This window comes from Symphodus melops (genome assembly GCF_947650265.1).
Source record: "Symphodus melops genome assembly, chromosome: 19".
Classification (NCBI taxonomy): Eukaryota; Metazoa; Chordata; class Actinopteri; order Labriformes; family Labridae; genus Symphodus; species Symphodus melops.
This window is the reverse complement of record NC_136709.1, coordinates 12,265,906-12,292,730: the sequence shown is the minus strand read 5'-3', so window position 1 is coordinate 12,292,730 and position 26,825 is coordinate 12,265,906. Positions and strand designations below refer to the sequence as shown.

Sequence of the window (26,825 nt, the reverse complement as noted above, 5' to 3'; positions counted from 1 at the left end):
ACTCTGTGTAGTCTTGCAGAGGCCGTCGCTCATCTAAAGAAAAGGACCGTGAGACAGCTCTTGTGTCTGTGCTGTATCTATTCAGGCATTCATCCCAAGTAGTCCTGCTGGCTGCCCTCTGTGTCACCCTCACAGACACTTCAGTTTGCTCAAAGGACGAAAGCTGACCTTTCTATACTCTTGATGTGTAACTGCCACTGTTAACAGGTTTTTCTTCAAATCCAAAAGGGCTTTGACAGTTGTTAAAGACCTGAGGGATGAACAAATACATGACTCTTTGGAGCACGCAACCTCTACCTTTCAGGTGATTTAATCAAACTACCAAACCATCACACTTTAGATGATGTAGTTTTAGAACCTTGAACAGAGTACATCATACAAGATTGTCAAATATAACCAATTACATACAGAAATACCTAAAATAATGGCATGAACTAAGGTGATTACACTAGATGACAAGAACTCAAAATATACTATACATAACGACAATATACTTTAATAACATTACATAGATATGTAAAAAAAAATGCCTTAATCTGAAAAATAAACCTTTAATACATTTTTTAGCAAAATAAATTAAATATTCATGACTCGTTTGATTATAAATGACCACAGCTTCAAAAACTGTGGTTGGATACGGTGGAGAACGCAAGTTTACCTCAACATGCTACTGACTGACGATGGAAATCTACCTTACAAAAGTTCAAATTATAATAAAGACCAAATCGGTTTACACAGAAACGCAGTTCCTCCATCCCTTGCAGTCTTAGGCAAGGTTTGTACACCATGCAAAGGCTTGAAAAACTGTTTTACTCTATTTCACTTTTAACAGAGGAGGTGTGAGGGATGGAGGAAGGTAACAAGGATAGTGGTCTAAATACCAAACAAAATGCATCGTATACAAACAAAAGGGCTACCTGAGTAGGAGAGTAAAGAACAAGCTCCTTTGTAAATCTATAGTACCGTTTCCATCTTCACTCAGGCAGACAGTACAAAACCTCTGCACTCTGACAGCTGAAAATGTGGAAGGTAAAACCTAACCTCCATTTTCAACTACACCTCAAGCAGGAAAATGCAACTGCTGAGGAGGAGCTTTCAGCTGGCCATAATAGCTGCAACTAACTCACGCTGTAAAAAAGTCCTTGTCCTTTTTTTGAGTGCACAAGGATTCATGGATTTTAGTGGTGTGAGGATCTGAACGGTAAGGAAAAAAAAAAGCACCAAAACTGGAACTCTTGATGTATCACTGGCCACTGTTTTTCCCAGATGCACTCTTTCTCCAGAAATGTCTGATGAGGCTTTAATCGAGTAATGCCAGGTGAATGTCCCTCAGTAGCTCCATAACTCACTGAAACAGTTAATGAGAGATATATGGCATTAGGCTAACACTGAAAATGAATGTGTTGATGCTGATGTACTTTCCCATCCACGTGGGAGTGAGTGTGCGTGTGAATGTCAGTGTAGATTTTGGGGTAGATTTTAGGGGGAATTGTTGGTCCTCCCTGGCTGAGGAGGAGCTGCTGCTGTGCCAGGTATTCCTCATAGTTTATGGAGCTCATGCAGTCCTTCTCTGGACTGGAGGAGCTGGAGGACGAAGCTACACAGCCCCGTTCCCGCTCTCGATAGGGCAGCCGGTGGGTGCTCTGCAGTACCTGTGCAGATGTAGCTGCAGGAGCGCTGGGTGGGGGGCAGTGTTTTCGGCTTTGGCAGAACCACAGCAGTACCGTGCCAAAGATGAACACTATCCCAGCAGGGATGCCGATGATGACTGGCCAGGGGAGGGAGCTGGAGGCCGGAGGGAACATCGGCGTAGTGGGAGACTTTGTGTCTGCAAAGGAAGAGGGCCAAAATAGAATCAAAACATGTTTACAACTTCAAAACAATAGAGTTTGTTTAATGCACAGGTGAAGTGCTTGAGGCTGAAATATTTCATCATTTTTGTTGTTAATTTAATTGAACGTTATTGTTTTTTATCAATTAAACTTTTAAACAGCAGATGTTTTAGAAATGTTAATCTTCTTCTCTTATATGACACATCTGCTAACACATCACAAGTTCAGTGCGTATGTAGTTTTATTTGATTGAGGAGGACCAGGACATGGAGCTGAAAGCTCTGCAATGAGCAACTCAATGGATCTTAACTTAATATTGATATTTTTTTAACTTATAAATACTTTTAATTCAAATAAATCATCCAAGAGAAAAGCCACAAATTGCTTAATCAGTGAGTCAAAAACTAGTTAATTTATACCTACCTATATTTAACTATCTATAAATATCAAGTGATCTTTTACTCTTGAAGGCTTCTTGCAATATCTCCGTTGGTCAAGTGCAGAAAAAGGCTTAAAAGCAGTTCTTAAACAAGGTGATTTACTTGTCTTGCTTGAATTTGCTTGATTTGTGTTGATTTGCCTAAAGTCTAAAAAACACCAAAAACATTTATATGCTTCGTGGTCATCTGTCTTTCTTACTTTTAACTGACGTGTGCTTTCTTGCTTTCATTTCAGTTTGACATTCCTATCATGTTTTAATGTTCACCAGTCCTAAAATAAACAGTTACATAAAATATAAATCAGAAAGCAAAGCTCCTTGTTTAAGCTTCTTATGTGTTTCTCTGCAGTATGTTTGCAGCAAAGCCTGCTGGGTAAAATGTAAACAGACAATTCCCAGTCCTCACCTGGCAGCACAGTGAGAAAGGCGCTGCGGAAACTGTAGCCCATGGTGTTGGCGCCTAAGCAGATGTACATGCCGGCGTCGTCCTCCTTGGCTCGGGTAATGAGCAGCTTGTTGAGGTAGGAGCCGTCGGGTCGTGACCACACCTCCCCTGTGGGCAGCACAACGAATCTGTGGTCCCCCACCTCTATGGTGGAGTTGTAGCGGCTTTCCTCACTGGACTCGACGCGTTTGAGCCACTGAATAACAGGCTTAACGTCGCTCCTCACTTTGCACTGGAACGATGTGGTGCCTCCGAAGTCCACTGTCGTGTTCACCGGATGAGTTCCCGTCAAAACAGGCTTGGAGTTTGTTCTCTCTGACACACAAACACAAAGAAAAACTGTCAAAGACGCATACAGACATCTTTTGACATGACAGACCTTCTGCAGTTAGAAAAGGTCTTACTTGTCCATGGCAGTATTAGCCTCTGGCTTAGAATTAGTAATTGAAAGAGAGGGAGGAATACCACATGTAATACAAGAGGTATGTGTGATTAGTTTCCTCTCTGTCTTTGCTCCTGGTTGTACAGGACACATTTCTCATGGGAGAAAGGGGGGGGGGGGGGACAGGTCTGGCAGACAGCTGGGCTTTAATCAGCTCCAGATTGGGTGGAGGGTCTCTGTGTTAAACAGCTTCGCTCTCTCTCTCCCCTGTGCAAACACCAGGGCACAAGGCCTTGCTCTCAAGCCTGTTTCCTCAATATGCTTCTCATATACATGATTACACAAGCACAGTAAGGATATGAATAAGACCTGTTGATCGCAATCAGGCGGCAGGGGTTGGTAGATCAGAGAGAAAACTGATTTTTAAAGGTTACAGTTCTACCTAGGCTATTTCCTGCGGCTACAAAACATCACCAAAATGATCCAAACAAACAGCAGTAATCATTTGGATAAATGAGGCCTGCCTCATCTGTTAGCATTAATACTTCCAGGGGGAATATATCTGGTATGTACACTTCAGCCTCTCTGTGGGATACTCACGGATGACCTCGACTTTATACGTGGCATTGATTTCCCCAGCCCGATTGGAAACCCTGCAGGTGTATCTGCCGCTGTGCTCCGGCGTCAGACTCCGCAGACTCAGCGTCCACTTCTTCTGACGGCCCTCGCCAACCTCCTGCTCCGTAAGCGGTCTGTCGTCCTTGAGCCACACGATGTCTGGTCGAGGATTTCCACTCGCCATGCATTTTAGGCGCACCGAGCTGCCGACGGGACGAGCAATAACCCTTTTTCTCATCTTAGCAGGGTGGGTAAAGCGGGGGCGCACTTTATTGGAAAAAAAAAACAAAAACGACACATTTTGTAGTTGACACGTGAATTAATGCGACAGTTTCCATTATCACCATCATTACAATTGAGACAATGCAGAACTGATTTCAAAATGTGACGTAAAGTCTATGTTTCCTGAAGTTAAGAGAATAAAACTTTCACGTACAAAAAAACAAAACAAAAAAACCCCCCCAAAAAAACACAGCCCTTACCGAATTTTTCTATCAAGCCATCAGTGCCCAGGTCAGGCTCCGCCCCCTCAGGTGTCCCAGGTCCTTTTTTATCAGAGCCTGAATCTGTAAACACAACAAGACAACAGTTGAGTCTGTTGCTTTGTCACAAGGGTGTTACATTTTAAGACTTTCCATTAGATTCTAGTTTTCATTTGTTGATAGTTTGAGCGCCACAGCTCTGATGGCCGTGGTCCAACACCAAACAGTCCCTGCAAAGCTTTCTTGGCTCTATCTGAGTAAATTTAACATTTATAGATAGGCTTCTCTAAATGGGGTGCACGTTAAGGTCAAACTCTGTAATATCTGGCAGTAACATGATCAGTTTTCATAAGCTCAGTTTCAGGAGACAGCTGTGGTGTTTATGTCATTGGCTGACATCATGCAGCAGAGCTAAGACAGGGCTTAGAGAGAATATAATGAGAAATGGGAAACTTAACCGAGGGAATGTGATGCACATCAACTTTTTAAGTTAAGCATTATCGATTTAACGCAGCAGATCGGGTTCCTCTCCAATAACTGCCAACTAGTACAAGAGGTGACATTAAGCAGATGATTATTAAAGAAAAGCTGGTGTCACATGATTGTACATAATACTACTGAGGTGTTACTTTATGAAAGGCATTTCTAACTTATTAACCATTGGTCAAGGGAAAAAGAAACCCAATTTCCCAATGGAAAGGCCAATAACTTGTTTTAAGAACTTGCAGCCAGTTCTGTATTTTTCATACCTTTGTTTTATTCTCGCGTTCAGCGTAGCCCCACGTTGGATTTTTCTAGATGCAATTAGGCGGACTTGATTCCCTCTCAGGGTTTGATTGGTCCAGGTAAAGAGACCAGATGTGACTTCTAACCTCCTCGCTCATGCCTCCCTCCGAGTCCCCCGAAACCCTCAAAGCTCTCCAAGGCTTCTCTGGGTACAAACCCTCCTTTGTTTGTCCCCTGCAGCACCGAGTCCAGCCATGATGTCATGGCTATTTGAAGGGGTTTAACTGGCCAACTATAATAACCCATTCCTTTAAAAAACAGCCTCCTCTGGAAGAAATATTTCTCTGTTGCTCACTTGGGCTCTCCACATTCCTCTCAGTTCCTGAACCTCCCAATCCAAACAGAACATGCTCCCACACTGCCGGGGTTTTCTTTTTGAGTCTTTTCCCCCTGAATCTATTTCCTCTTTACTTTTCTGCGTTTCTTGTGAACAATGGCGCCTTTCATACGTCTGTCCCATTAAAGTTATACTTTACCACTATTGTCTTTACACAATGTTGGCTCACTAGTTGGCAGACAGGGGTGAGGTAGGAAATGTTACCGCTGCCATATGATTGTTAGTTCTGGAAAGAGTGAATCTAAAACGATATTGATAAATGAAGGGTGATGGTGGGGCCAGTTATGTGTCCTGGAAGTAAAAGCTGCATTTTATTATGCAATCAGTGATCAAACAAAAGCCCTTATACTTTATGTATCAAGTTCAATCAAAAGAGTCATGATTTCACTGCATGCGAGTAAATGTTAAAGTATCAAGTTTATTAAAATGCAATCAGCATAAACATTCATGGTCTTGCTACAGCATTAAGGGTCTGACACCCACTCCATTCACAAATCCAGCCACAGGAAGCAGGTCACTACACGCTCGCTCTGCTAGACCTCCTGTGCCAGCTGAATCACAGGAAGAGGCTGAATGATTTGAGGTCAGAATGAGCTCCAGATGTTGTTGGGGACATTGTAATGTCCAGGGAAAGTTATGCTCAGTGGCCTCGCATTGTACTCTGGAAATCTCAAATCAGCTACCGCATGTGATCAGTCACATACGGGTCAGTTTATCTAACAGTCAGCCTGACGAAATCTGTGCGCCCGGAGCCAAAATCTCCATGTAGAAATATTTAGTGCTGCCAGCCCTGGAATTTTTTCATCTGTGAGGACATGAAAATTAAAATCCAGTCTTGTAAATGCTAATATGACAATCCCATCTTAATGTTAATATGCAGCTCGCTGTAGCCTGAGCAGCTGAAGACAGGTCCAGGGTGCATAATTTTGTCCTGGTGGGGTTACTAGCAGGGGATCGGTCCAGTTGTCAGGAGACCACCCCAAACAGGGCCCAAACAGCCAGCTGGAGGGATTGAGGAGGCGCCATGTTGCACTGACTGACCAGATTCTTTAGATAGCTCAGGGGAGGACAGGCTGTCCACAGGCAAATAGGAGGAGGGAGATCTCCAGCTATAGTCAACCCCCCCTTTTCTTTACATCACCCTGATGCAAACACCCTCACTCGCTCACTTAATATTTCACCCCATGTCTTTGTTGTCTCTTTATCTTACGGTCTGTCTTCTGATCGGCTTCTCTGCAGGCTCCCAGGGGAGGTTTAAAACATGAAGTGCTCCACATTTGGCCTTCAACTTGAGCAGCAGCCAGGATTTTGTTGACCCCTCTCTCCTGACCAGCAGTATAACTGACTACAGTTGCCTCCCAATTTTTTTTTTTTCACTCCTTGATCCAGTAAAAATAGTAAACTGACATGATGGATACTGTATGTGGAGCTTTGCAGGGAGCTACCCCTCATATACTTTGATATAAATAAGCTCAATCCTCTCATCTTTTAAAGCAACATAGTAGGCCTCCCAGCAGGTCACGGCAGTTAACTGCACGCAGGCAGCTAAATTAAAATAGCTGACAATTCAACGTTAATGGAAAGTGTTGCTCATGATAATTGCAGACTATTTGGCTGTATTAGGCTGACTGCAATCCTGAAAGTATTTTGAAAAGGAGGCCATTTAATCTTTTGGGCAAAAAAAACAAACACCCAGAGCGCAGCTCCAATGGAACAATTATCTAAAAAAATAAACGCTGGCACCTAATGGGATAAAGGACAAGATGGAAGAAGTAGAGGGGCGGTGGTGGTGTCATGTTTTGTTCTTAGAGTCGACTTCTCACACAATCAACACCACCAGAGGAGGAGTAGGAAATGGAACAAGCCAGATCAGGATTAAGAGTCAGGCCAGAAAGTCTTAAGGTATTTCCATAAAGGGCAAAAACACCTCTGATAAAACTCTCATGGAAATATGCTTCCAGAAAAGACTTATGATTCAACTTCAAATGGTGTTTTTATCCAAACGATATCGCAGAGTGGGAGTGGAGCAAAGCATGCAGTCAGGTTGAACTCTACCAGTTTCCTCACACCGGACTTAAACTCTTTTACTGAGATCTTCATCCTCACAAAGCCGCAGTGAGCAGAAGCCAAAGCATACATACAGTATGTCACATATATACATCGCAGAGAATAAGTAATCTATCTCTGTGTCTGTCTCCTGTATTTGTCGAAGGCTGTGGCTTAGTGGGCTTTAACTGATCAAACTCATCATTCGGTAACTTCCAGATTAAAATCAATATTAAAAAACAGAAATTAATCCAACATGGATTTCATATATTTGGCTCTTCTACAGGAAACACATGTTGATTCTAAACATCAGGCTCCCTCGTTATTTAAGATTTTACTTAAGTGTCTAAAAAAAAAAAAAAAAAAAAAAAAAACAATCTCTAAAAGGTCAAAGCGAGGCCAAGCACGCAGAATAAAAATACCCTCAAAGTACTTCTTGTCAATGATATTGTATCTTTCTATAAATCCAGGTTGGCCTATAAAAATACATCACTTTTCACAATGTCTAAAGATGTGCTATATCGCACGGGACGTTGTTTCGCTGAGCACAAAACTACACATCGCACTTAGCCCTTCCTGACCAGCCACGTTCTGACCAAACACATGACCAACACACACATTATGAATGGGCACTTCACAAGTAGTAATAATGCGAAATGTAAAAAAAATATAATCTATTGCTGAAGAGAAACACCTAGAATAAATTCGGATCAAATGTTTTCAGTTTTATTTAAAAAAAAAAAAAGGATCTGCAGATGTGGTTGGCTCTTTTCTGTTTCTTTTCAGGCAACTGGATCAATGATCAGGACAAAATCCATCTAACAGAACCTTGAAACAAACGTTACACATTTCATGGATGTTGTTACCAATCATATAGAAGTGTTCAACATAAAACTTAAGAGTGGCCTTTAAGTGCCCTGCAGACAGACATACCCATGTCTGACTTTGACACTATAAGACAACTATAGCCTGAACTTTGACATTATAGTTGGCCATGTGCCTGGTTTGATATAACTCAGCAGACATTTATACATCGTTTTGTGGGGGGCCCTAAATAAACTTCAGTCTATTCCCTCACGAGCGTTAGTCACAATAAAATGCCACATTTTCTCTGTGTTTTCCCACATCTGCCTGATTATGGATCGTCTTCTGGAGCCAGTATGTCACAAGACAAGCTGCAGCTCCTTTTCAGAAAGAGAAAGATTGTGGACTCTAGCCCTAATTAGGCATCTTAGAGTAATTAGGCTAAACACAGCCTTCACGCTCCACTCCGCTCATTCATCATGCTCCGCTCTAGCGCAGAGGAAAAGCACTGTATGCACATGCACAAATGTGTAACACACGTAGTCAGATGGTGCCTAATCTTGCAGGCCCCATTCAAGAGCTGTGTGAGTCTGAAGACAAACCACCAGTATTCCACTGAATGTGGGTCTTATTGTGAAGCTGCCTCCACAGAGTTTAGCCCAAGGAAAAGGAAGAGCTTGAGATCCATTTGAGTAAGAAAGGATGAAGTGGTATGAAACAATATCCCGTGCTGATGTTGACTTTGGGCTGAAAGAGGTAGGGGCCGTAACAAATACTATAGATCAGAGGATCAACAACTAAAGCTCCATAAACCCACTTGTTTTAGACCTCAACCTCTGTGAGCGATGCGTCTTTAATCATTTGAACTGGGCTGAGATTTTTGGCACAAGAAAAGCATTAAAAATACAGCTTCAAAACACCACAATGGACGATGATGCACTCTGATCATACAAACCAGGGGGGGTGACTAAATGCCTGTCTCTGGTTTTAGTTACCAGACAGGTGACTTCATGTTTTATAGCTTCTGGATTAAGAATTTAACAAGACGAACATGTTGTTCACACCTCGATGATCTCATCTCAAGATCCTTCGGAGAAACAGAAACTTTTCAATGTGATACATACAAACTCCAAATGCACTCACTGATGACGATGAGGGTGTAGTTGATGTTAACGCTACCAAAGCCATTAGTTGCTTTGCAGATGTAAGTCCCTGTGTCATCCGCTTCCACCTCCTTGATCTTCAGGCCCATACGGAGGATTCGGAAACGGATCCAGCCGCTGTGGATGTTGCGCCCATCCTTGGTCCACATTATGAGGGGCGGGGGGTCTCCTTCTACTGGGCACGGCAGCTTGATGGCGCTCCCAAGTCGAGCTGTCTGTCTGTGAGCTACTTTCTCTGAAACCCGTGGAGGTCCTGAGGACACAAAAAAGAGAAAATTCTAAATTCTGTTTAACCTTTTAATAGTTATACAAAAGCCTTAACATGATTAAATTATATGATTATGTATTATTTATGATACCAATACTTCTAAATTGTATTTATCAATGTTGTATTATTTTTGTGCCCTTGTTTTTTTTTCCTGTCATGTTAAAATACAAATGAAACAATATCAAGGCAGTTGATAACAGACAGAGATAATAGTCATTACAAAGGCTGTTAGGAAAAGAATAAAAAAAAAAACTATGTATAACCAGAGCAGCTTCTAAATAAATTATTTTCCCAACTGCTGTTTCCCAGGTGTAGAAAAAACGATTGTTAATCTCCTCTCCGTTCTTTGAAGTCCTGATTTACACAACAACACCGACGGTCACATAAATGCTTTAAGTGAAATTTCCAAGACACTTACTTCACCTCTTGAAAATTTCAGGGTGTGTCAAGGTCATTATCATAAACATGATTTTAAAACAATCACACTGAGTTGAGTCTTGAGGTGTGGTCAGAGAAGCCTCTCTCAAAGGCAACATAAATGTTAGCAAAACCACGACTTCTTATCGTTATACTTGCTAATTGTCTTTACAAATAAATAGACATCTAGATTACGTATAAAAGGATTCTGGAATAAGAATATAAAATATGTATGTATGTACCTAAAAATAGCTCTATATTGAGTTTTGAACGCCACAGATGTGGGCAAATGGTAAAGGATAAAGGTAATTTGTCATCTTTATGGCTGATTACCCAGAAATGTCGAAACCAGATTGTAATAATTGGACAGGCCCTGTCATCCGCTGCATGCACAGAGAGGGTAAAGTGTTCTGGCTCTGGTTTTTTTGTAGCGTGCAAAGGATCAAAGCGATGAGGGGGGCGGGTCGTGGAGAGACGGACAGCAGCCTGTTCTCCCAGCTCTTAATTGGCTCAGGTCTGCTCCCTCAGATCTGATGAAGTGGAGCGGGCTGAAACACCCTGTGATGGTGTTAGGAGGCCTGCACTACTGCTGCTTGCACAGCACCAGGCGTTCCACTAACCCCCCCACTAAAAACTAAACAAACCCCTGAATCACTGAACAGACAAGACTGAGGAGAAACAGGAGATCGGGGAAGAGGAAGAGGGGGAGGGAGTGCAACCAAACCCTATTGCTGCAAAAGCCCTCAAAAGTACACAGAGCGCAGACTGTGCCCCAGAACAAATGGCCAGAATGGTAGCAGTAAAAACAATGGGGAGGGTGAATACACATGGCCTCTCCTAATGCATACACACACGCTCAAACACACACTCACATTCCTTTGGTGTATTTCACACATATGGTAAACAAAAAGCTTATTAGACGGATGTGGCTGCAGTAGGGAGAGGTGAAACAGGTAACTCCATCTGGTCGTTTGAATTCTATTCATGACATTGCCAACAGATGTATCTGAGCTGCAGGTACAACATCTGGTCTCCCAATGACGGTTATTATTTTAAGATAAGATGAGATAAGATGACACTTTATTCATCTCGCGAGCGGAGAAATTTACAGTGTTACAGCAGCAAAGCAGGATAGCAGAAGAAAATCGCACTGTGCAAAAAATTCAAATAGATAAAAAATGTAAGTGTAGAAAAAAATATGCATCAAAAACAATAATCAAGAGCTACTAAGAAAAAATATGCATCAATTAAAGAGCTAAGGAAAAACCCAGCGAGGGGCAGGAGCTGCTGTAACGTGCGGCCACCCGGGGCGGCGTCACCTGAAGCTTTTACCAGTGACCTCTTATTCTATTTAGACATCCGAAGAAGAAAAAACAATGTAAACTTATGACGCTAAACATCAAAAACCTTATTTACAGAATCACAGTCACTGGAGTTTTCCTTCCTCTCCGTGGACGGCTTTTTCTGCTCCGAAGCATGCACAGGAAATTGTAAGTGTCATTGTTTATGTCTGTGGAGAAAGCGCGACCGCAAATTTTTTGGCTGTTGTCAGCTGGCCCATATCTCACTCCACGGCTACCAGGAAAGCAGAACAGAGGCGCTCACTGTTCACTTTCTTACCCTGCTTGAAGACCACAAACAGGTCACAGCGTTGGCTTGCTGCATCTGGAGCTCACATGGGCTGAGTTGATCCCAACAGACTGAACCCCCTTGTAAATTCGTCAATATATTTCTGCCAAATGTGAAACAAATAAGCTTCATTTATTTCCCCCACCGTACAGTCATGCAAGCTAGCCGTCGTGTTATTTCTTCTCCAAAGAAAACCAACAGTCAATTCATAGCAAAGGTTAAACAGAGGCGTCTAAACACACTGACTTTGCACATAGTAATGCTTCTGTAAAGAGGTCTATGGAGAGCTGGCAGGGTATTGCTTGAGTGTTATATTCTCCCAGATAAATAAAAAGAGGCAAGGGAATGTCGTGTTCTTTTTTCAAAGATAAAAATAGATAATGCTGCTCTGCAAAACCTCTCTGTATTGTTGTTTTGTCAGAGAATTTTCCACCAATCGAACTGGTTTAGATATAGCCGATTCTTCTCAACCTAACAAGTCTCTGCATTTCTCTGTTTAGCTTAACGAGCAGAAATGTGGCAAGATTAGGATGTATATTGCAGTTTCTTTTGAAAAACAGAGAGAGGTTAAAATGCACAAAGGTTTTGAGACCGATGCAAAGCTGAGGGGGGGGGGACAACTCTCTCGAAGGTTTTGAATTTAGAAAACAGTACATTTTAAACGTTCAGTGACAGGGTCTCCTTTAAACTCTGGGATGGGGCAGTGAACATTGGAGGAACTCAGCTGTCACGGCTCTTCATGCATCATGCAACTGTTCTCTTATTTAAAGAAGTGGTTTGACAGAGAGTAAAATCTGAATATCGACGCCGTATTTATCTTTGTTGACTATATCTAAGGTGACATCCAGCAGCTGGTAAAAAAGTTTAAAAGGAAAGAGCGAAAAATGTGTCCAAAGTGAACTCTAAACTTTAAAGGTCACAAATTAAAGGTTTGTAGTTTCTTTTTTTAATGCAGAAAAATCCATGTAACGGAACCTTGAAAGAAACGATTAACATTTCATGGATGTTGTCACCAATAATATGAATGATACACAGAGAAGTGTTCAATATAAAACTCCAAACAACAAATAGCCTATTGACTGCTGTAGTCTTATGTCATCGTAAACTTGAGTTATTCAAGACAACTCCACCTCTTGATTTATTTGGCTTGATAAACTAGAAAGCTTAGTCTGGTGCTTCAAGTACGAGGAATGTGCAACAAACGATTTCCTCCCTTCACCTCCGCTCTTTGAACCTTTGAAGTCTTTACGAAAAACAAGGCACGAGGAGGTGCTGAAATCAAGGACATCATCTGAGGTACTTAATAAGTATTTGTGCTGTGTGCATGACCACCATCCTTTCTTCTATTGGGACTCTCCTCCTCCTCCTCTGCCTCCCCCCTCTCAAGGACAGGTTTTCTTAACCTTGAAGTTGAAAGCTCTGATACTAACAAACAGAGGCGCTCTGTACAGTTTTTAAAAAAGTGAGAGAGAGCAAAGGAAAATTGTTGCCTGCTTGACTCTGAGATAAATTGTTCATGTGCAAGGTAAAATGTAGCATAGATTTATTGTTTCAGTCTTGTTCCGCTCTCCCTGGTTGTTGAACTAAGTTAAGTCCTCAACAGATGATCAGGATTCTGCCAGCTTCATGACAAACTGCTGAGTGTTTTCAAAGTGTTTACTCAAATTGTTAGAATTGTTAGCTTCTCTGTAAATGGAAATGGATGCACATGACCACATAGGCTTCCCTCCGTATCACAGTGTTGGTTCCTTAATATAGCCCAGCCCCGTCTGTGAATGGAATCTTTCATTGCACAGGAAGAGGAGGAGGAGGAGGAGGAGGCCTGGCGACTCTCAGAATTAGCTCTGTTTTTCTTTGCTGAATTTGGTGATGGATTATTTCAAGAGAAAGGGGCACATTCAAAAGGAGGCATTCTTGTAATCCAGACTTAAAATAGCCAATTTTAAGAAAACCTTGTGAGCATGCTAATGAACTGTTGACCTGAAGTCCAGCATCTGTGCAGGGGAATATTTCAGATTGAGAGAGAGGAGCACAGAAACATCTAATTGAAGACTACAAAGGCTGCCAGACTCAAGAAATCAACAGCTTTTTTTTTTCTCTTTTACAAACCACCTGTGGATTTATAATGATGTGTACATGCATTTTTTTTCTCCCATACAAAGTGCCTTGGTCTTTCATAGCCATTACAAGTCAATAAAAGGTTGGCCTGGGTGCTGACAGCCTCTCCAATAGTGAACACCTGGATCTTAATCAACCGCATTGAGAACGACCCAGTAATGCACGCAACACCGTCTGCTCAATGCAGGATATAGTTATTCAAACAACATTGTAAACATCTTCTAATAAAAAGGATTGGGTCCTTAATCTCCAGCCAACTAAAGGAATTTCTCATGCATCAAAAGACTTTTGCACACTGCCAGACTTTGATGATTCATTACATGAGTAAACACTGATCTGAGTGAATGTGTCTCCAATATGTGGTATTTACATGAAGGATTAGAGGAAGAGAGACAGAAAGAAGATAGAGAATGCCTCCGACTATTCAGCAGCACTGTGTAAGCTCAGCAGACCGTGCAACTGGAGACAGACCTCGAATATAACAGGGGAAGTTTAATGGAGCCTGTGCTTCCAGCAAAATATTCTATCATGCATCTCTGAAAGCCTCGGGAGCACTTGTGTCACGTAAATCAACAAAATGGAGTACAAAAAGTAAGTTCAAGAAGCATTAGAGGGAAGAGGAGAAAAACGCACAAAACATGAAAGCTAGAAACCAAATCCAGAGCTGGTGACTTTACTTGAGACTGAGAGGGGCTGGGTGAAGGCAAAAGGTTAGCTAGACACTGCAGCTCAGGGAGTGTGTGAGAGGCCAGAGCTGCTGTTCAGAGCCTGCTGCTGCTTTGCTCAGCTATACATTTCACAGGCAGAGATAAAAATCAGCAAAAAAAAAAACAGTAAGGGAGGAAAAAAAGAAAGGGGAGAGGGACCTCGGTAATTCAGAAAAAGGTGAGGCGAGAGGGTGAAAGTGGATGGGATACAAGGAGTGGTGGCGGAGGTTGTTCTGACAGCAGTGGGGCAGCCGAGGGTGAAGAATGCCGTCTATTCTTACCCTTCGAGACGTCCTGCCCGGCAACTTCACCCAGTTTGGTAATCAATACCTGTTATTTTCTCCTCTCAGTTTTCCAATCACTAGATAAGAGCAGGGTAAAACCAGTGAGGACAATGGCTCTTTCTTAGGCACCATCTGATGTGGGCTGAATAGCCACTGCGTCTGTGGTGGGAATGGTGTAAGAGGAGCTATTAGATGGCACGAGGGACGAGAGAAATAGCAGGAAGGGGTGGAATAAGAAGAAAAGGGTAAAGGGAATGAGATGCTCCAGTCGATCTGTGTGATTGAAGCAGTACCACTGGAGTAAGATCGCCGCTGCTTGTGAGCAATCCATCTGCGTCCTCCACTAATGGTTCCAGAGCAACAGGCTCCTGCCGAGCCGCTCTTAAAAAAAAACAAAAAAACAGGAAAGAAACAGAGAAATTACTCCAGCGTCATAAAGCTTCTGGAAACATCTCCATCACGTGGCCAACCTTTAGCAGGCCCTACTGTGGAGCCTTTGAACTCTAAGCTGCTATATTTCATTATACTTGACTGCTTTCTCCCAGCCCCAGTTGCTCTTGTTGGAGAAAAAGACCGTGTGTGTGTTTGCTGTAACCGAAATCACATCTCCACCCGGAACAGAAAATACTATTCTTTTTGTTCTTTTGTTTGTAGACTGGATAATTATGTTTGAGTTATTTAGTGAACTAATTTAATTTAATTTAATGATTTAATAAGTCAACACTGACTTTCACTTTCAAATTCTTCTAAAATATTCATACAATTGATTCTCTACGAAAATGTAAAACAATTAAAATAAAAAACAGTTTTTAGGGGGACAAAATACTAAATTAGGTTTTTGATGAAGCCACCATCTACATACTATTCTAAGAAAACAACGTCAGGGTTTAGGTGGCCTACTGGTTCAGTGAATAATGTCCGAGGAGAAAGCTTCTGTTGTCCTTTTTATGTATATTTACATTACAAGGAAAAACCCTTTTAGATCAGCTCAGGGATTTTCCATGAGGACTGGATAGAGTTTGAATACTTCCACAAGCCTGGAAAAGTATGGCGTCCTCATGGAAAGGCCCTCACCTTGATTAAAAGAAGCCTTTCATTTAATGTTCTGGACAGGCCATTTGAATTATTACTGGAAAGTTCATGCAAGTTGCAGTGGAACAGTTTGTAGTCTTCTTTTCTGATGTTTTACCCGGTCTTCCACTACACACAGTCATTTTTCTATGAAAATACAATTCATAGTGTTACCTTTGAATCTCTCTCTACTGTTTTCTGTATATTAGTCTTTTTTCCCCCGGTGTTTATTTTAAACATATGGTGAAATTGTGTATATTATGATATATAAAAACTCATGCATTTTAATAATAGAACAGAAAAGCATTCCCAGAGAAGCCAATGCTTCCTTTTTCTCTCTGTCTTAAAGCTCCACTGTTGTATAAGAAGTATTAAAATACATTTTAGAGCCACAATGTGTTCTTCACATCACACGCATAAAGAGACTGTTTCTATACTATTGTTCGGAAAAAGACAACAAAAAGCACACAAATTCAATAGTATAACTTTTCATGCAAAAGTGAGTCAGTCATAAAGAGCACACAGTGAGTGTCTAGTCGCTTTATCTCACTCCATTAAGCTAAGGCCCGGTGCACACACGGGGGCTGAGTGTGTGCTTAGGGCCACTTATCAGGGACAAGGCAGCAGGAGGGAGGCTGGGAGGGGAGAGAGAAAAGGCGAGATAGAGTGACAGACAGAGAAAGAGGGGTCAGGGCAGGGGAGAAAATGTAAAAAAAAAAAAAAAAAAAAGAAAAAACTAGCCAAGTACTGAGGAGCTGGGCAAGAGTTAAAGAGAGTGGGCTTGATTTAAAGAGTAGCAGGGTGCAGAGGCTAAGATGGCAGAGAGGCCTCCTTTAACACACAGCTCATGAGGCGGGGAAGGCTGCATGGGGGAGTGAGGGGGGGGATTAGGTGGGCCCAGGCGGCAGCAACCAGGAATCCCAACAATCTCACACCCCACTCCCTGGTGTGGACTCAGCCTCAGCCACATGACACACACTCTCTCTGCAACACAGAGCAGGGCACCAATGAGCACCTGTTTATTACCGTCTGTCTGATATGTTTGGAGATAGTGCAACGACTTGGCACTGAAAGGGACATTGTGTGGATGCTAACACATGTTTGGCTGCTCTGGACTGCCTGCCTGTGTATTGTCATTTATTCTCTTTCACACTTGTCAATCTGCAGGTCAGTTTACTGTAGCCCTCGTTTCACAGAAACAAATAATAATTTTAGATGAGTATTTTCACACTGCATTGGTCTTTGTACGGTGATGCACCAGCAAAAGTGAAGATATTGAACTGACGAAATGTGCGTCGACTCAGGGTCTCCGAAGATGATTTAAAGGCAAGACGTAAGAAATCTATTGAATTCAATCTTAAAATGACCTTACGATATCATCAGATATTAATTTACGAGGCAGTTAGTAAGTCCTCCTTTTAAGTCGCAGCTATGGCCTGTGCTGTGTTTTAACACACACCACAGCTTTGGACACCACTGAGTTTGTCAGATATGGGACCAGTTATCACGGCAAATCAACAGGTGCTGAGGTAATCGAAGCGAGCGAGCAAACTGGTTCAGATACTGCTGATTCTACCTGACCTATAAAGCCTGCACATTTTTCTAATTAGCTGAAATGTGGTAAAACCAGGAAAATACCGGAGATGCGTTTGAAAAATGAAGAGAGATAAGAAAGAAGAAAGGTTTCGAGACCGATGCAGAGCGAGGTAAACCCGGCGTCCGTCTCTAAGGAGGAGAGAGCAGGGTGAGACAGATCTCTCAAATGAGTCCTTCTTTTTTTAAATATACACTTAGGTGTCCAGGCCAAATGTATGAAACATTTAGAATACAATATGAAAAGGAAATCCAAGACCAACCATGGATGTTTTATTTTGAAGAAATGTAATCCAAAAGTATGATTGCCTTCACATTAATGCTTCATGTTGGCCTGAAATACAGAGAACGAAAAGCGAACATTGGTTTGATTGGCGAGTTTCAGGTCCATTACTTGATATGCCATAACACATGTTAAACGTTACGATGTGGAAGGAGGCTTTACCTTAATCATAAAACATCTTACATCAGAAATAACTTGACGAAACTCCAAGTTCGAACAAGCATCTGATTCCAGCTTTCTGACTTCACATTTAATTCTCTTTCATGTAGAATTTTTAGAAGCTTCCAAAAAAAAAAAAAGGATTGGCCGTCTATTCCAAGTAATACAGTGGGACACAAGTAGACATTGCTCTACTCTAGAAACCCAGCTCCACAGCATGCTGGACAACAAACCCTCCTCAGTCTATATTACTGTCTTCTCAAAACAAGAGCTTAGTTTATTCCATTTCCTCAGCCCTCAGTCAATGAGCGGGAACATCAGTCGACATTGAGTTACATCCTATCATTCCCCGTACGCGCCTCCTCCTTCGAGGTTACTGCATTCTACTGCTGCTAAAAACTGTGCTTGGTACATTTCCTATATTTGATTCAGCCTGAGTGGTGTCTGGAGGCGCTGCATAAGATACAGTCTTTCTGCATTGGTACACAGAAAAGCACAAAGGCTGTAAATGAGATCATTTTAAGCCAGACATCTGTCCCCATTGCGCCACTGTATGTTTCTTTTTTGCGTTGTTGTCACATCTGTGTGATTATGAAGATAATGATGGCCAAGCTTGACACTGAGTGCCCCTTGTTTTTTTCCATCTCAAGTAACCCTACACCAGCTGAAGATCAGACAATCTCCATGACACTGGGAAGCGCTTTACACCAGGGCCTTCATCAACAAGGTCTTTTCAGAAGCGGGCCAACGACAGACTGTGATGTAGCAGGAGCGTTTGGGCAGAATGGGGCAATTCAGGCAGGGACAGGAGGGAGGGAGAAAATAGAGGAGGAGTGGGTGAGGGAAATATAAAGGCGAGTGAGACAGAGACGAGACAGAGAGGGGAGACGCAAGGCAATACGGACAGAGGGGGCGGAGGAACAGGCAAAGCTCTCACTGACAGCAATGGGGCCTTTTGACAATCCAGGAATATTGTCTCAAATCAATCTGTCATCGTGCAGCTGTTTAGCCTGTCATTACGATGTGGTACTCGTCCTCTCACAGTGACAATTTGTTCAGTGCTTTCCCAGTTCACCTTACGACTTGGTTGTAAAAAGGTCACTGCCCTCTATCCATCTCTATCCACCAGTCTGGTCTTTCTATGTTAATCAAGTGTCCACGCTGAGCTGTACACTTCATTCACAGATGAGACATAGGACACAGGAACAGGTGACTAATGACCTAAATAGATGTCTAAACAGCAAGGACTGCTGTATGCCCTTATACTGCTAAATAACCAAGAAATACTAAACTTAAAGCGCCTGTTGGTTAACAAATGCCTGTAAGATAAGGATATATGATTGTAATGACCTTAACAATGAAACACATTCTGACAGAAACTAGACAAACCAAAGTATTGGTGTCTCCTTGCATCGACTGTGTGCACTTTGCAAATATGTGTGTGCGCCAATTACTTATCAGAGTTCTGGGAAGATATTATTCAAACAAATTTTCTGATCAGAATACAGACCTAGGCAAAATGTGAACAGTGCAGGCAATGTTATAGCATTTCTCCTCAGAGGGAATATGAACGTGTCTTACAAAATTCATGACAAACACTCGCAGTGTTCATATTGAAATGTAAGAGTGGTTTTAATTGATGGGACAAATTCTGATCCATCTTAGTTTAGTTGTAACAAGTCTCTCCACATGAGGTTCAGATGTTGTAATAATGGAATTTTTCAATCGTAACCTGTAAGCACAGTACTTGAGCATTTAAAAAAATGAAATGGGGATATAAGTTTGTTTGTTCTGCTCAGCAACTTGCAAATTAGTCTCATGACCTCAAATAATCATGACCTCTTCTTCCAAGAGATGTGAAGACATTTTCCTGTAAATCAGAAATGTCAACAAAATCTTCCCAACGATGTCAAATGACTAAAAAATAAACGATAAAGAACAGTCTGTTTAGCTAATATTCATTCATATGAAGGGAGCAGTGCCCACATCTGCCAAGCATCTAACTCCAAGAACATCAAGCCTGGGGGCTGATCCAAAGACCAAACTCACATCACTGTGCATGAGGAAATCAAATCAGTCTCACTGCATGGTGCAGAGTTCCAGTGTAGCAGTAGTCCTTCTATAAAATATAACCGGCTAAATTCTTTGCTACCGAAATGGTTTTTCCTTCCCTGTTCTGTTCAATTGTTCCTACCGAAGTGAGGACGAAGTAGGGAGGACCTTTTCTGTTTTTCTTTTTTCTTTTTTAATAATTACAGTTACAGAGGTATCCTTAAAGAAAAGGCAGATAGTTAGAACAGATTTCTGCCGCAGAGAATGACTCGAAGCGATTTCATTATGACAACTTATACGCTCTCGATGCAACCTCCATGTTTGACGCACTCTGACAAGGAATCGCATCAACCAGACTCTTTATAAGCTCAATCAAAGGGGACAAAGCACAAGGAAATTCTGAGGTCACTCAAAAGAATCCCTAATGAAAAACAAAGTGGAAGTCGAAAAAGCCACAAAGCCATGTGGGGTCTTATTGAAGCCCAACGGAGGTGAACCGAAAGAGATGGGGGGCTGAGGAGGGGAGGAAGGGAGTAACTGGAAGGAGGGTCCGGGGTTGTGTGTGGAAGGCAGCAGAGGCCTCATTCAGAGCTTGTTATCCCAGCCGTCGCCTAGCTCTGCTTTCTTTGAGTTCAGCCAGCCATCACTATTGCCACCACCATAACTTTCAATCAACCTTTTTAAGTGCAGAAAGGCAGGTTTGTGTTTCTGTGTGTGTCTGTGTAGATGGTTTTGTCATGACAACAGCATGTTGGAGACAAAAACAGACAGAGAAAGCTTTCTTTTTCTTCTTCTGGTGTTTGATATCAGGTTATGCAGATTCCCCAAATCATAAAGAACACAATGTAAGACTTGATATGCAGGAGAGAAGAAACAAATAAGAGAGAAAGCATGTCATCCTCCTGGATGCCTGATTGGTATTCTGATAAGTCAGTATGCTACTACAGCAGTACAGAGTCAAGCGGGCTGTGGCAAGTACATCAAGTAAGATGATCCAGATTATATTTCTACAGCTAAACAAGCCTTTTTTTCACTGGCATAACAATGACAACCGTACAACTTGTCCAAACCTGCTCAGCCCGAGCCACATCCTGAAGGCCACCATGGCATCACATATGTTTTTGAGACAAGAGAAGGTTTTCATGGTAGATGTTTTGTAGGCTTTTTTCACTTGGTGGCTCTCCTCCAAGAAAAAGGGTCAAAGAGCCATTTGTAGAAGAACGAGAAAAAAAAAAAAAAAGGAGACGAAGGAAAATTGGAGAGAGTTTCTGCATCGACTGGTTGCAGCTGGATGCAGACTCCAAATCATACATTTAAAAGTTCAAATGTACAAGAAAGCAAAACTGGCTCTCCGTCCGTTGTGGTCAAAAGAGGTGGGCAATGAGACTCTCATCACATTTCATTAATAAAATGTGTGGGTAAAATATCGGTTGAGCTCGAAACTGATGGAACGGGGGAGATGGAAGAGAAGAGGAAGAGGGCCAGCTCTCTCCATGATTTGGCTCCTCAAAGAAAAGAGAAAACAGAGGGAGAATGGAGAGATGAAGGAGCCTTAGAAAGAGGGGTTGCGCAAGACAAACACTTCCCACTGTGGAGCTGAAATGTTATGGTAAGGTCACTTGTAAGGATCCGACAAGGCAGACCCCCTCCACCCCCCCTTACAGGCTTGCTGCCAGTCAATCAGCTCACTCTCCACTTGGCCAAGGGAGTTAACAACACAGCAGCTTGAATCGAGGAGTCTAAGCAGAGTATCATCAGATACGTAGTTTACATTAAAAAAAAAACGGCTAAAGAAAAAAAATCTGGTGTTCATATGCCGGGTAAATCCTGTAGGAGATGCCAGGAAAGCGCCTGAAGATGATTATCATCTGAATGTGACAGTCTGGCACCTCCATGCGCAGTAGCTCCATGGGGTTTGTGAAGGTTAAAAAGCAGCAAAGAGCAAATGTATTTAACTGAACCCAAATCCATTCAGCCAACAGGAAGAGTGTGTGTGGTCTGAAAACACAAGCGGAGCCAACTGCCCAAACAAAACTAATGAGCATTGTTCACACGCAGACCTTGGTAGGATTTCATTTTCTAAAAATAATACATATAAAGACAAGAAAAATTCTCCTCATGTCCATCTGAGCATTAGCATACAGCTGAGAGGGGACAAATACGGAGAGCGGACAATGCCTTGTTGAAATTCCACATGAATGCTAATTGAAGAGACCATTAAAGTCAGTCAATGAAAGGAGTGTTGCTCACAGGGATTATATGACCCTGCTAAAGTAAACACCAAATGACCTCCATAATGACAACTTATCACAGCTACAGCCCTTTCCTTTCTTTCCCCATGGAGGGGTGAAGTCTGACACATTCCTACCTCGGAGTGTTTCCTCCGGAGCTCACAGGGTCAGCAGTGTGTGGTGAGCGATGAGAAACACGGCGTGTTATACTGGCGCTAACGTTATTTCCTTGATAGAAACTAAAGGGTTCAGCGAGAGGAATGTTATTTCCACCTGGCTAAGAAGAGGAGGTGGAGCGGGAAAAGTTGTTTGCGCACCTCTGAGGTTTTTCCAAATTGCTCTGTACTCCTTGGACGCCTCATTATCACGACTTTTCCCAGGGTAATTTCAGCCTGCTTAATAAAACACGCATATATTCAGACACACAAAAGTGGCGCTCATACACCCTCGTAACTTCTTCTCACGCACATCAAAACAGCAGCCCCATATCTATAAAGACTGAGTAACTTGAGTTCTTTGTGGGGTGAAAAACAACATGTAAATGCGTCCTGATTTAATGTCTGATCCTGAGATTGTGCCTTCAAATGGGATTTGGACATGGACAATCTCAGGAATAAAAAAAAAACGTGCTACACAGCAGCTTTAGGTCTAATTCTCTCTTCTCTTGTCTCTCCAGCGAGACCCCACCACTGTTACACCTTATTATTCAGCAGCTATTTAAACAAATAGGAGGACTTTGGGGCATTTGGTTACAGAGAAAAACTAGCCTCATTATGGTTGGAGGAAATGGAAAACTGTTTTGGCGCCAAATGGCCTTTTGATTTTAAAAGCCCTTGGCCTACATTGCATCTCATAGTACCTTCTTGTAACGGAACCATGATGTAACTCGGCTATAAAACGTCAATTTTCCAAAAGGGTTGCAGAACTTAAAGATCACCAGATTGTCCCAAAGGAGAAACAACTGTGTGTTTTTTTAAAAACAACAACAGGATTAAAGTACAATCACATACATTCATGAAGAAACACAACTGTACGTGAGACCTGTTTCTAATTAGAATGCATCCAAACAGTTCTGTTCAGTGTGTGCGTGTGTTCATTGTGAGCTAAGTCCTGGTGAAAAACAGAGACACCTGGTGCCTCTCTGTTTCTCCCAGGGTGCATTTCTGCAGATCCATATGTCCAGGCTGCGGCATTCCTCTGTTAGTGGAGCCCAGTGGTCCCTGGGTCTGTCACCACATTAGAGGCTCTGCTGGGACACATCACTGAGCACCTCCTCTAGCTGCTGGGGGTGGCGGAGCACCAGAAGAGAAGGAGAAGGAGTGGCTTGGATGGAGGAAGTGCTGGGGTCCCCGAGGGGGGGGGGGGGGGGGATCTTAAGAAGTAATTCTTGCATGGCCGGTTGCAAAGTTGTAGCAGCAGAAAGAGGAGGGGTCGATCTGCGCCTGCTTGTGTGTATCTATGTGTGAGTCTGTGTGAGGGTGTGTGGCACAAGGAAAAGAGGTCCAGTGTTGGATGGCGCCTGATGACTGACAGCAACAGGCTTTAAGTCATTCACCCAAACGGTCTGTTCAAGGTCCATTGTTTGACATATTCAGCCAAAAGCAGTAAAGTAAGACTTGCAATGTGTTTTTTTTGTGTGTTTTTTTTTTTACTGTTTCACACTTCGTCAGAGGAAATCTATCCTTTATTCTTTAATTCACATTTATCAAATATGTCATTGTGCAGTGTTAAATTTTACTGGGACAGTTTTACAACTTCTCTGGCCTTGGCTTCACCATAGAAGCACATGTTCCAAATCAAAAACCTCCAGACACTATTTCACAGGATGTCAGAATCAAGATGTTGCATTTGGAGTATAACACCACTGTCTATCCCTGCCTCTGCTGGGATAACTATGTGACACTCACACATCACAGACTGCACATAATTCAAAATCCTATCACTCAGCCAGCCCGAGTTAGCCTCCTGATCTTTCTATATCTATGTGCGTCTGAAACCGCTTTTAGACAGATTCCAAAGGCTGCAAATTTATCTTATTGTCAGACTTTAAATCAATTCAGACTTCCACTGTCCATCATCCCATCTGATTCCCATTAAGGCTCTCCTCCACTAACATCTGTTAATATGTAAACACACAAAATTGCCCGTCTAATCTTATTTGGCCCCCAAAGTCTTGTTTACTTATGCTATAGTCGTGCCATAAAGAAACAGCCACCGCATTCTGAATGAGGCATTGTCTGCAGAGCCACAGATCTAATCTCACCCTCTAAACTGCCGCCAGCCTGCCCCATCTACCTCCAGCTCTGATAGCCACATGCAGGTATTGTCCCTATCAGAAGCCTCTCGTATTTACATTACAGTTTGAGGATAAAGAGAGACTTTCAGACGTGTCTCATTCAACCCAGAGTCCGTTTAAAGTTTTGCCTCGGTCTTTGACTCATGCCCCCCTGGATTGAATCAGACACACTTCAGCAGTCAGTTATGGTGGATGAAATCATAGAAACTGCTTTGACAAGTTTTCCACAACCTGCTGACAAGCTTACAGTACCACGTCTTTGTAAAGCAAAGTAATGATGCTGGCACAACAAATGGCACAGTAAATTGTGGTCACACTGAGGGATTCCAGCTTCCAGCCAGTGTTTGGGTATGATCACAATCACACACAGTGATGTGAGGCAGTCCTTTGGTCAGCTGCAGCAGAGCTGGACTCTTGCACTTACTTGTGTTCTTTCACCCTGGGAAGCTGATGGATGATGTTTGTTTGGTTTAGCTGTAGTGAATGTGAGCACCAACAAACACCCACATACACACTCGCAGACATACATCACCATGACTGAAACACACACATTGGGGCTCGGGGTTGGCTCTCATTCCCCTGACCCATGTTGACTTTGGGTCCTGTTTAGAGAATTTTTTTTAGTTCTCAGTTTTCCGTCTCTTATTTTCTCGGTGTGAAAAAATCGCAAAGAGCCAACTGAGACTTTCTTCATGCTCACAAGAAACCAACAAGTAAACTTGTGTTATAATGAGCTGTGAGACTGGGGTTACATCCAGGTTTGCAAATATATGTAGGAAAGAAAGAAAGAAAGTTTATGAAGCAGCTCTCACCTCGTGCACAGTTGGTCAGCATAACAGCCTCAAAGAACAACAGCACAATCTTCAGGATGCCCATACTGTCTAAAGACAACTTCATGTTCCCTCAATCTGAAAGACACATGGTCATATTTACACAGGGTATGTCTGCCAGCATATTGAATATACACAAGGAAGGAGCACATATTCCCTGAGATAAAAGATGTAATTAAAGAATTTATTAAAAATATGTTGTTGCTCTGACCAATCATACAGGCTTTAATGAACGAAAAACGATAGGCTGTTTGCAATACTACAGTATGTTATACATATGATAGTGACTTTATCTTTACGCCAACTTTTTATGGACATTTTTAGTGTTTTTTTTTTGTTTTTAGTTTTTAACTTAACTTAACTTCAGGTACATTTTAGCACTCAATGAGGTCCAAGAAAGTGAAACAATCAAGGAATATCTTAGTCCTTGCTTTTCTGTTGGTATTGCAGTATTTTAGGTTCTTTTAAAAATTGAACAAACACTAGTTTATGTAAAAAAAAATAAAAAATTAAAAAGTTGTTCATATGCCGTTTATATATTGCAGCCAAAATCAGCCAATGGTCAATGAAAGAGTCTGTTTTAGCTCGTTTATCTGAGCTACACTTACAGTATTTATCAATGATGCTGCTCACTTGTAGGTCGGACACGCATGCAAAAAAGACGAACATTTAAACCAAATATAACGGACTCAAGAATAAATACTTAACGACATACCTTTTTATTCAACGACAGTCAACCTTGTATGAGCCTCTTGACATAAATGCTTGCAGATATAGTCCGGGTTGAGTCCATGAATCACAAGTGACGCGGTCGACTTTTAACCGACCTCTAACGGACCAGCGGGCGCTCGACCCAGATAAATAACACTTATATTACTGCTGAGGAGCCGGACTCATCCATTTATTAAAATAAAAGTTCGACAGACTCATTTGCCAAAAGTCAGTCAAGTCTGTATACTCCGCTTCGTCCACCAATTGACTTTTCCAGAGCGCACACAGAGAGCAGAGACTTGTTGTCTGTCCCAGCGCTGCAGCTGTGGACCAATCACAGGCCGCAGAGGCCGGACACATTTAACTCTTTAACTCTTTAACTCTTACACACACACACACACACACACACACACACACACACACACACACACACACACACACACACACACACACACACACACACACACACACACACACACACACACACACACACACACACACACACACACACACACACACACACACGCTATCCTATCCCCGCTGTCAGTTTAATGTACAAATATAAGACATGTTGATTCAGGCTTCTCAGAGGGTTAGGGTTACAACTTTAAATCATACATTGCTATAAGCACTAGAGTCCCATTGTCTGGCTCATCGGTGCATAAGCCATATTAATAAACGTCATTATAAAGAAATGCTGCCATCTAGTGGCCACTATTGTGACTAGACCAGGTTCTGTGTTCCCAACGATCAAAACAGAAGAATAGTCGTTTCTGCTGTATACTTGTTTTTTGTTTTGTTTTTTTGCATCTATTCCAACACTGACAGCTAAACCTGTGCTA

The 26,825-nt window shown here is 42.2% G+C and overlaps 1 protein-coding gene across 1 annotated transcript; it reads right to left on the bottom strand.

Moving 5' to 3' along the window:
* Positions 1 to 294: 294 nt before the first annotated feature.
* On the bottom strand, positions 295 to 26,444 carry LOC306840691 (fibroblast growth factor receptor-like 1). The gene is made up of 7 exons (XM_079370137.1): positions 25,988 to 26,444; positions 25,255 to 25,350; positions 9,315 to 9,587; positions 4,199 to 4,282; positions 3,699 to 3,983; positions 2,678 to 3,031; positions 295 to 1,828 (listed from the first exon to the last, which is right to left on the bottom strand). The coding sequence occupies exons 2-7, from the start codon at positions 25,337 to 25,339 to the stop codon at positions 1,383 to 1,385; spliced, it is 1,527 nt and encodes a 508-aa protein (XP_079226263.1). The 5' UTR covers positions 25,340 to 25,350; positions 25,988 to 26,444; the 3' UTR covers positions 295 to 1,382.
* Between the last annotated feature and the right edge of the window lie 381 nt (positions 26,445 to 26,825).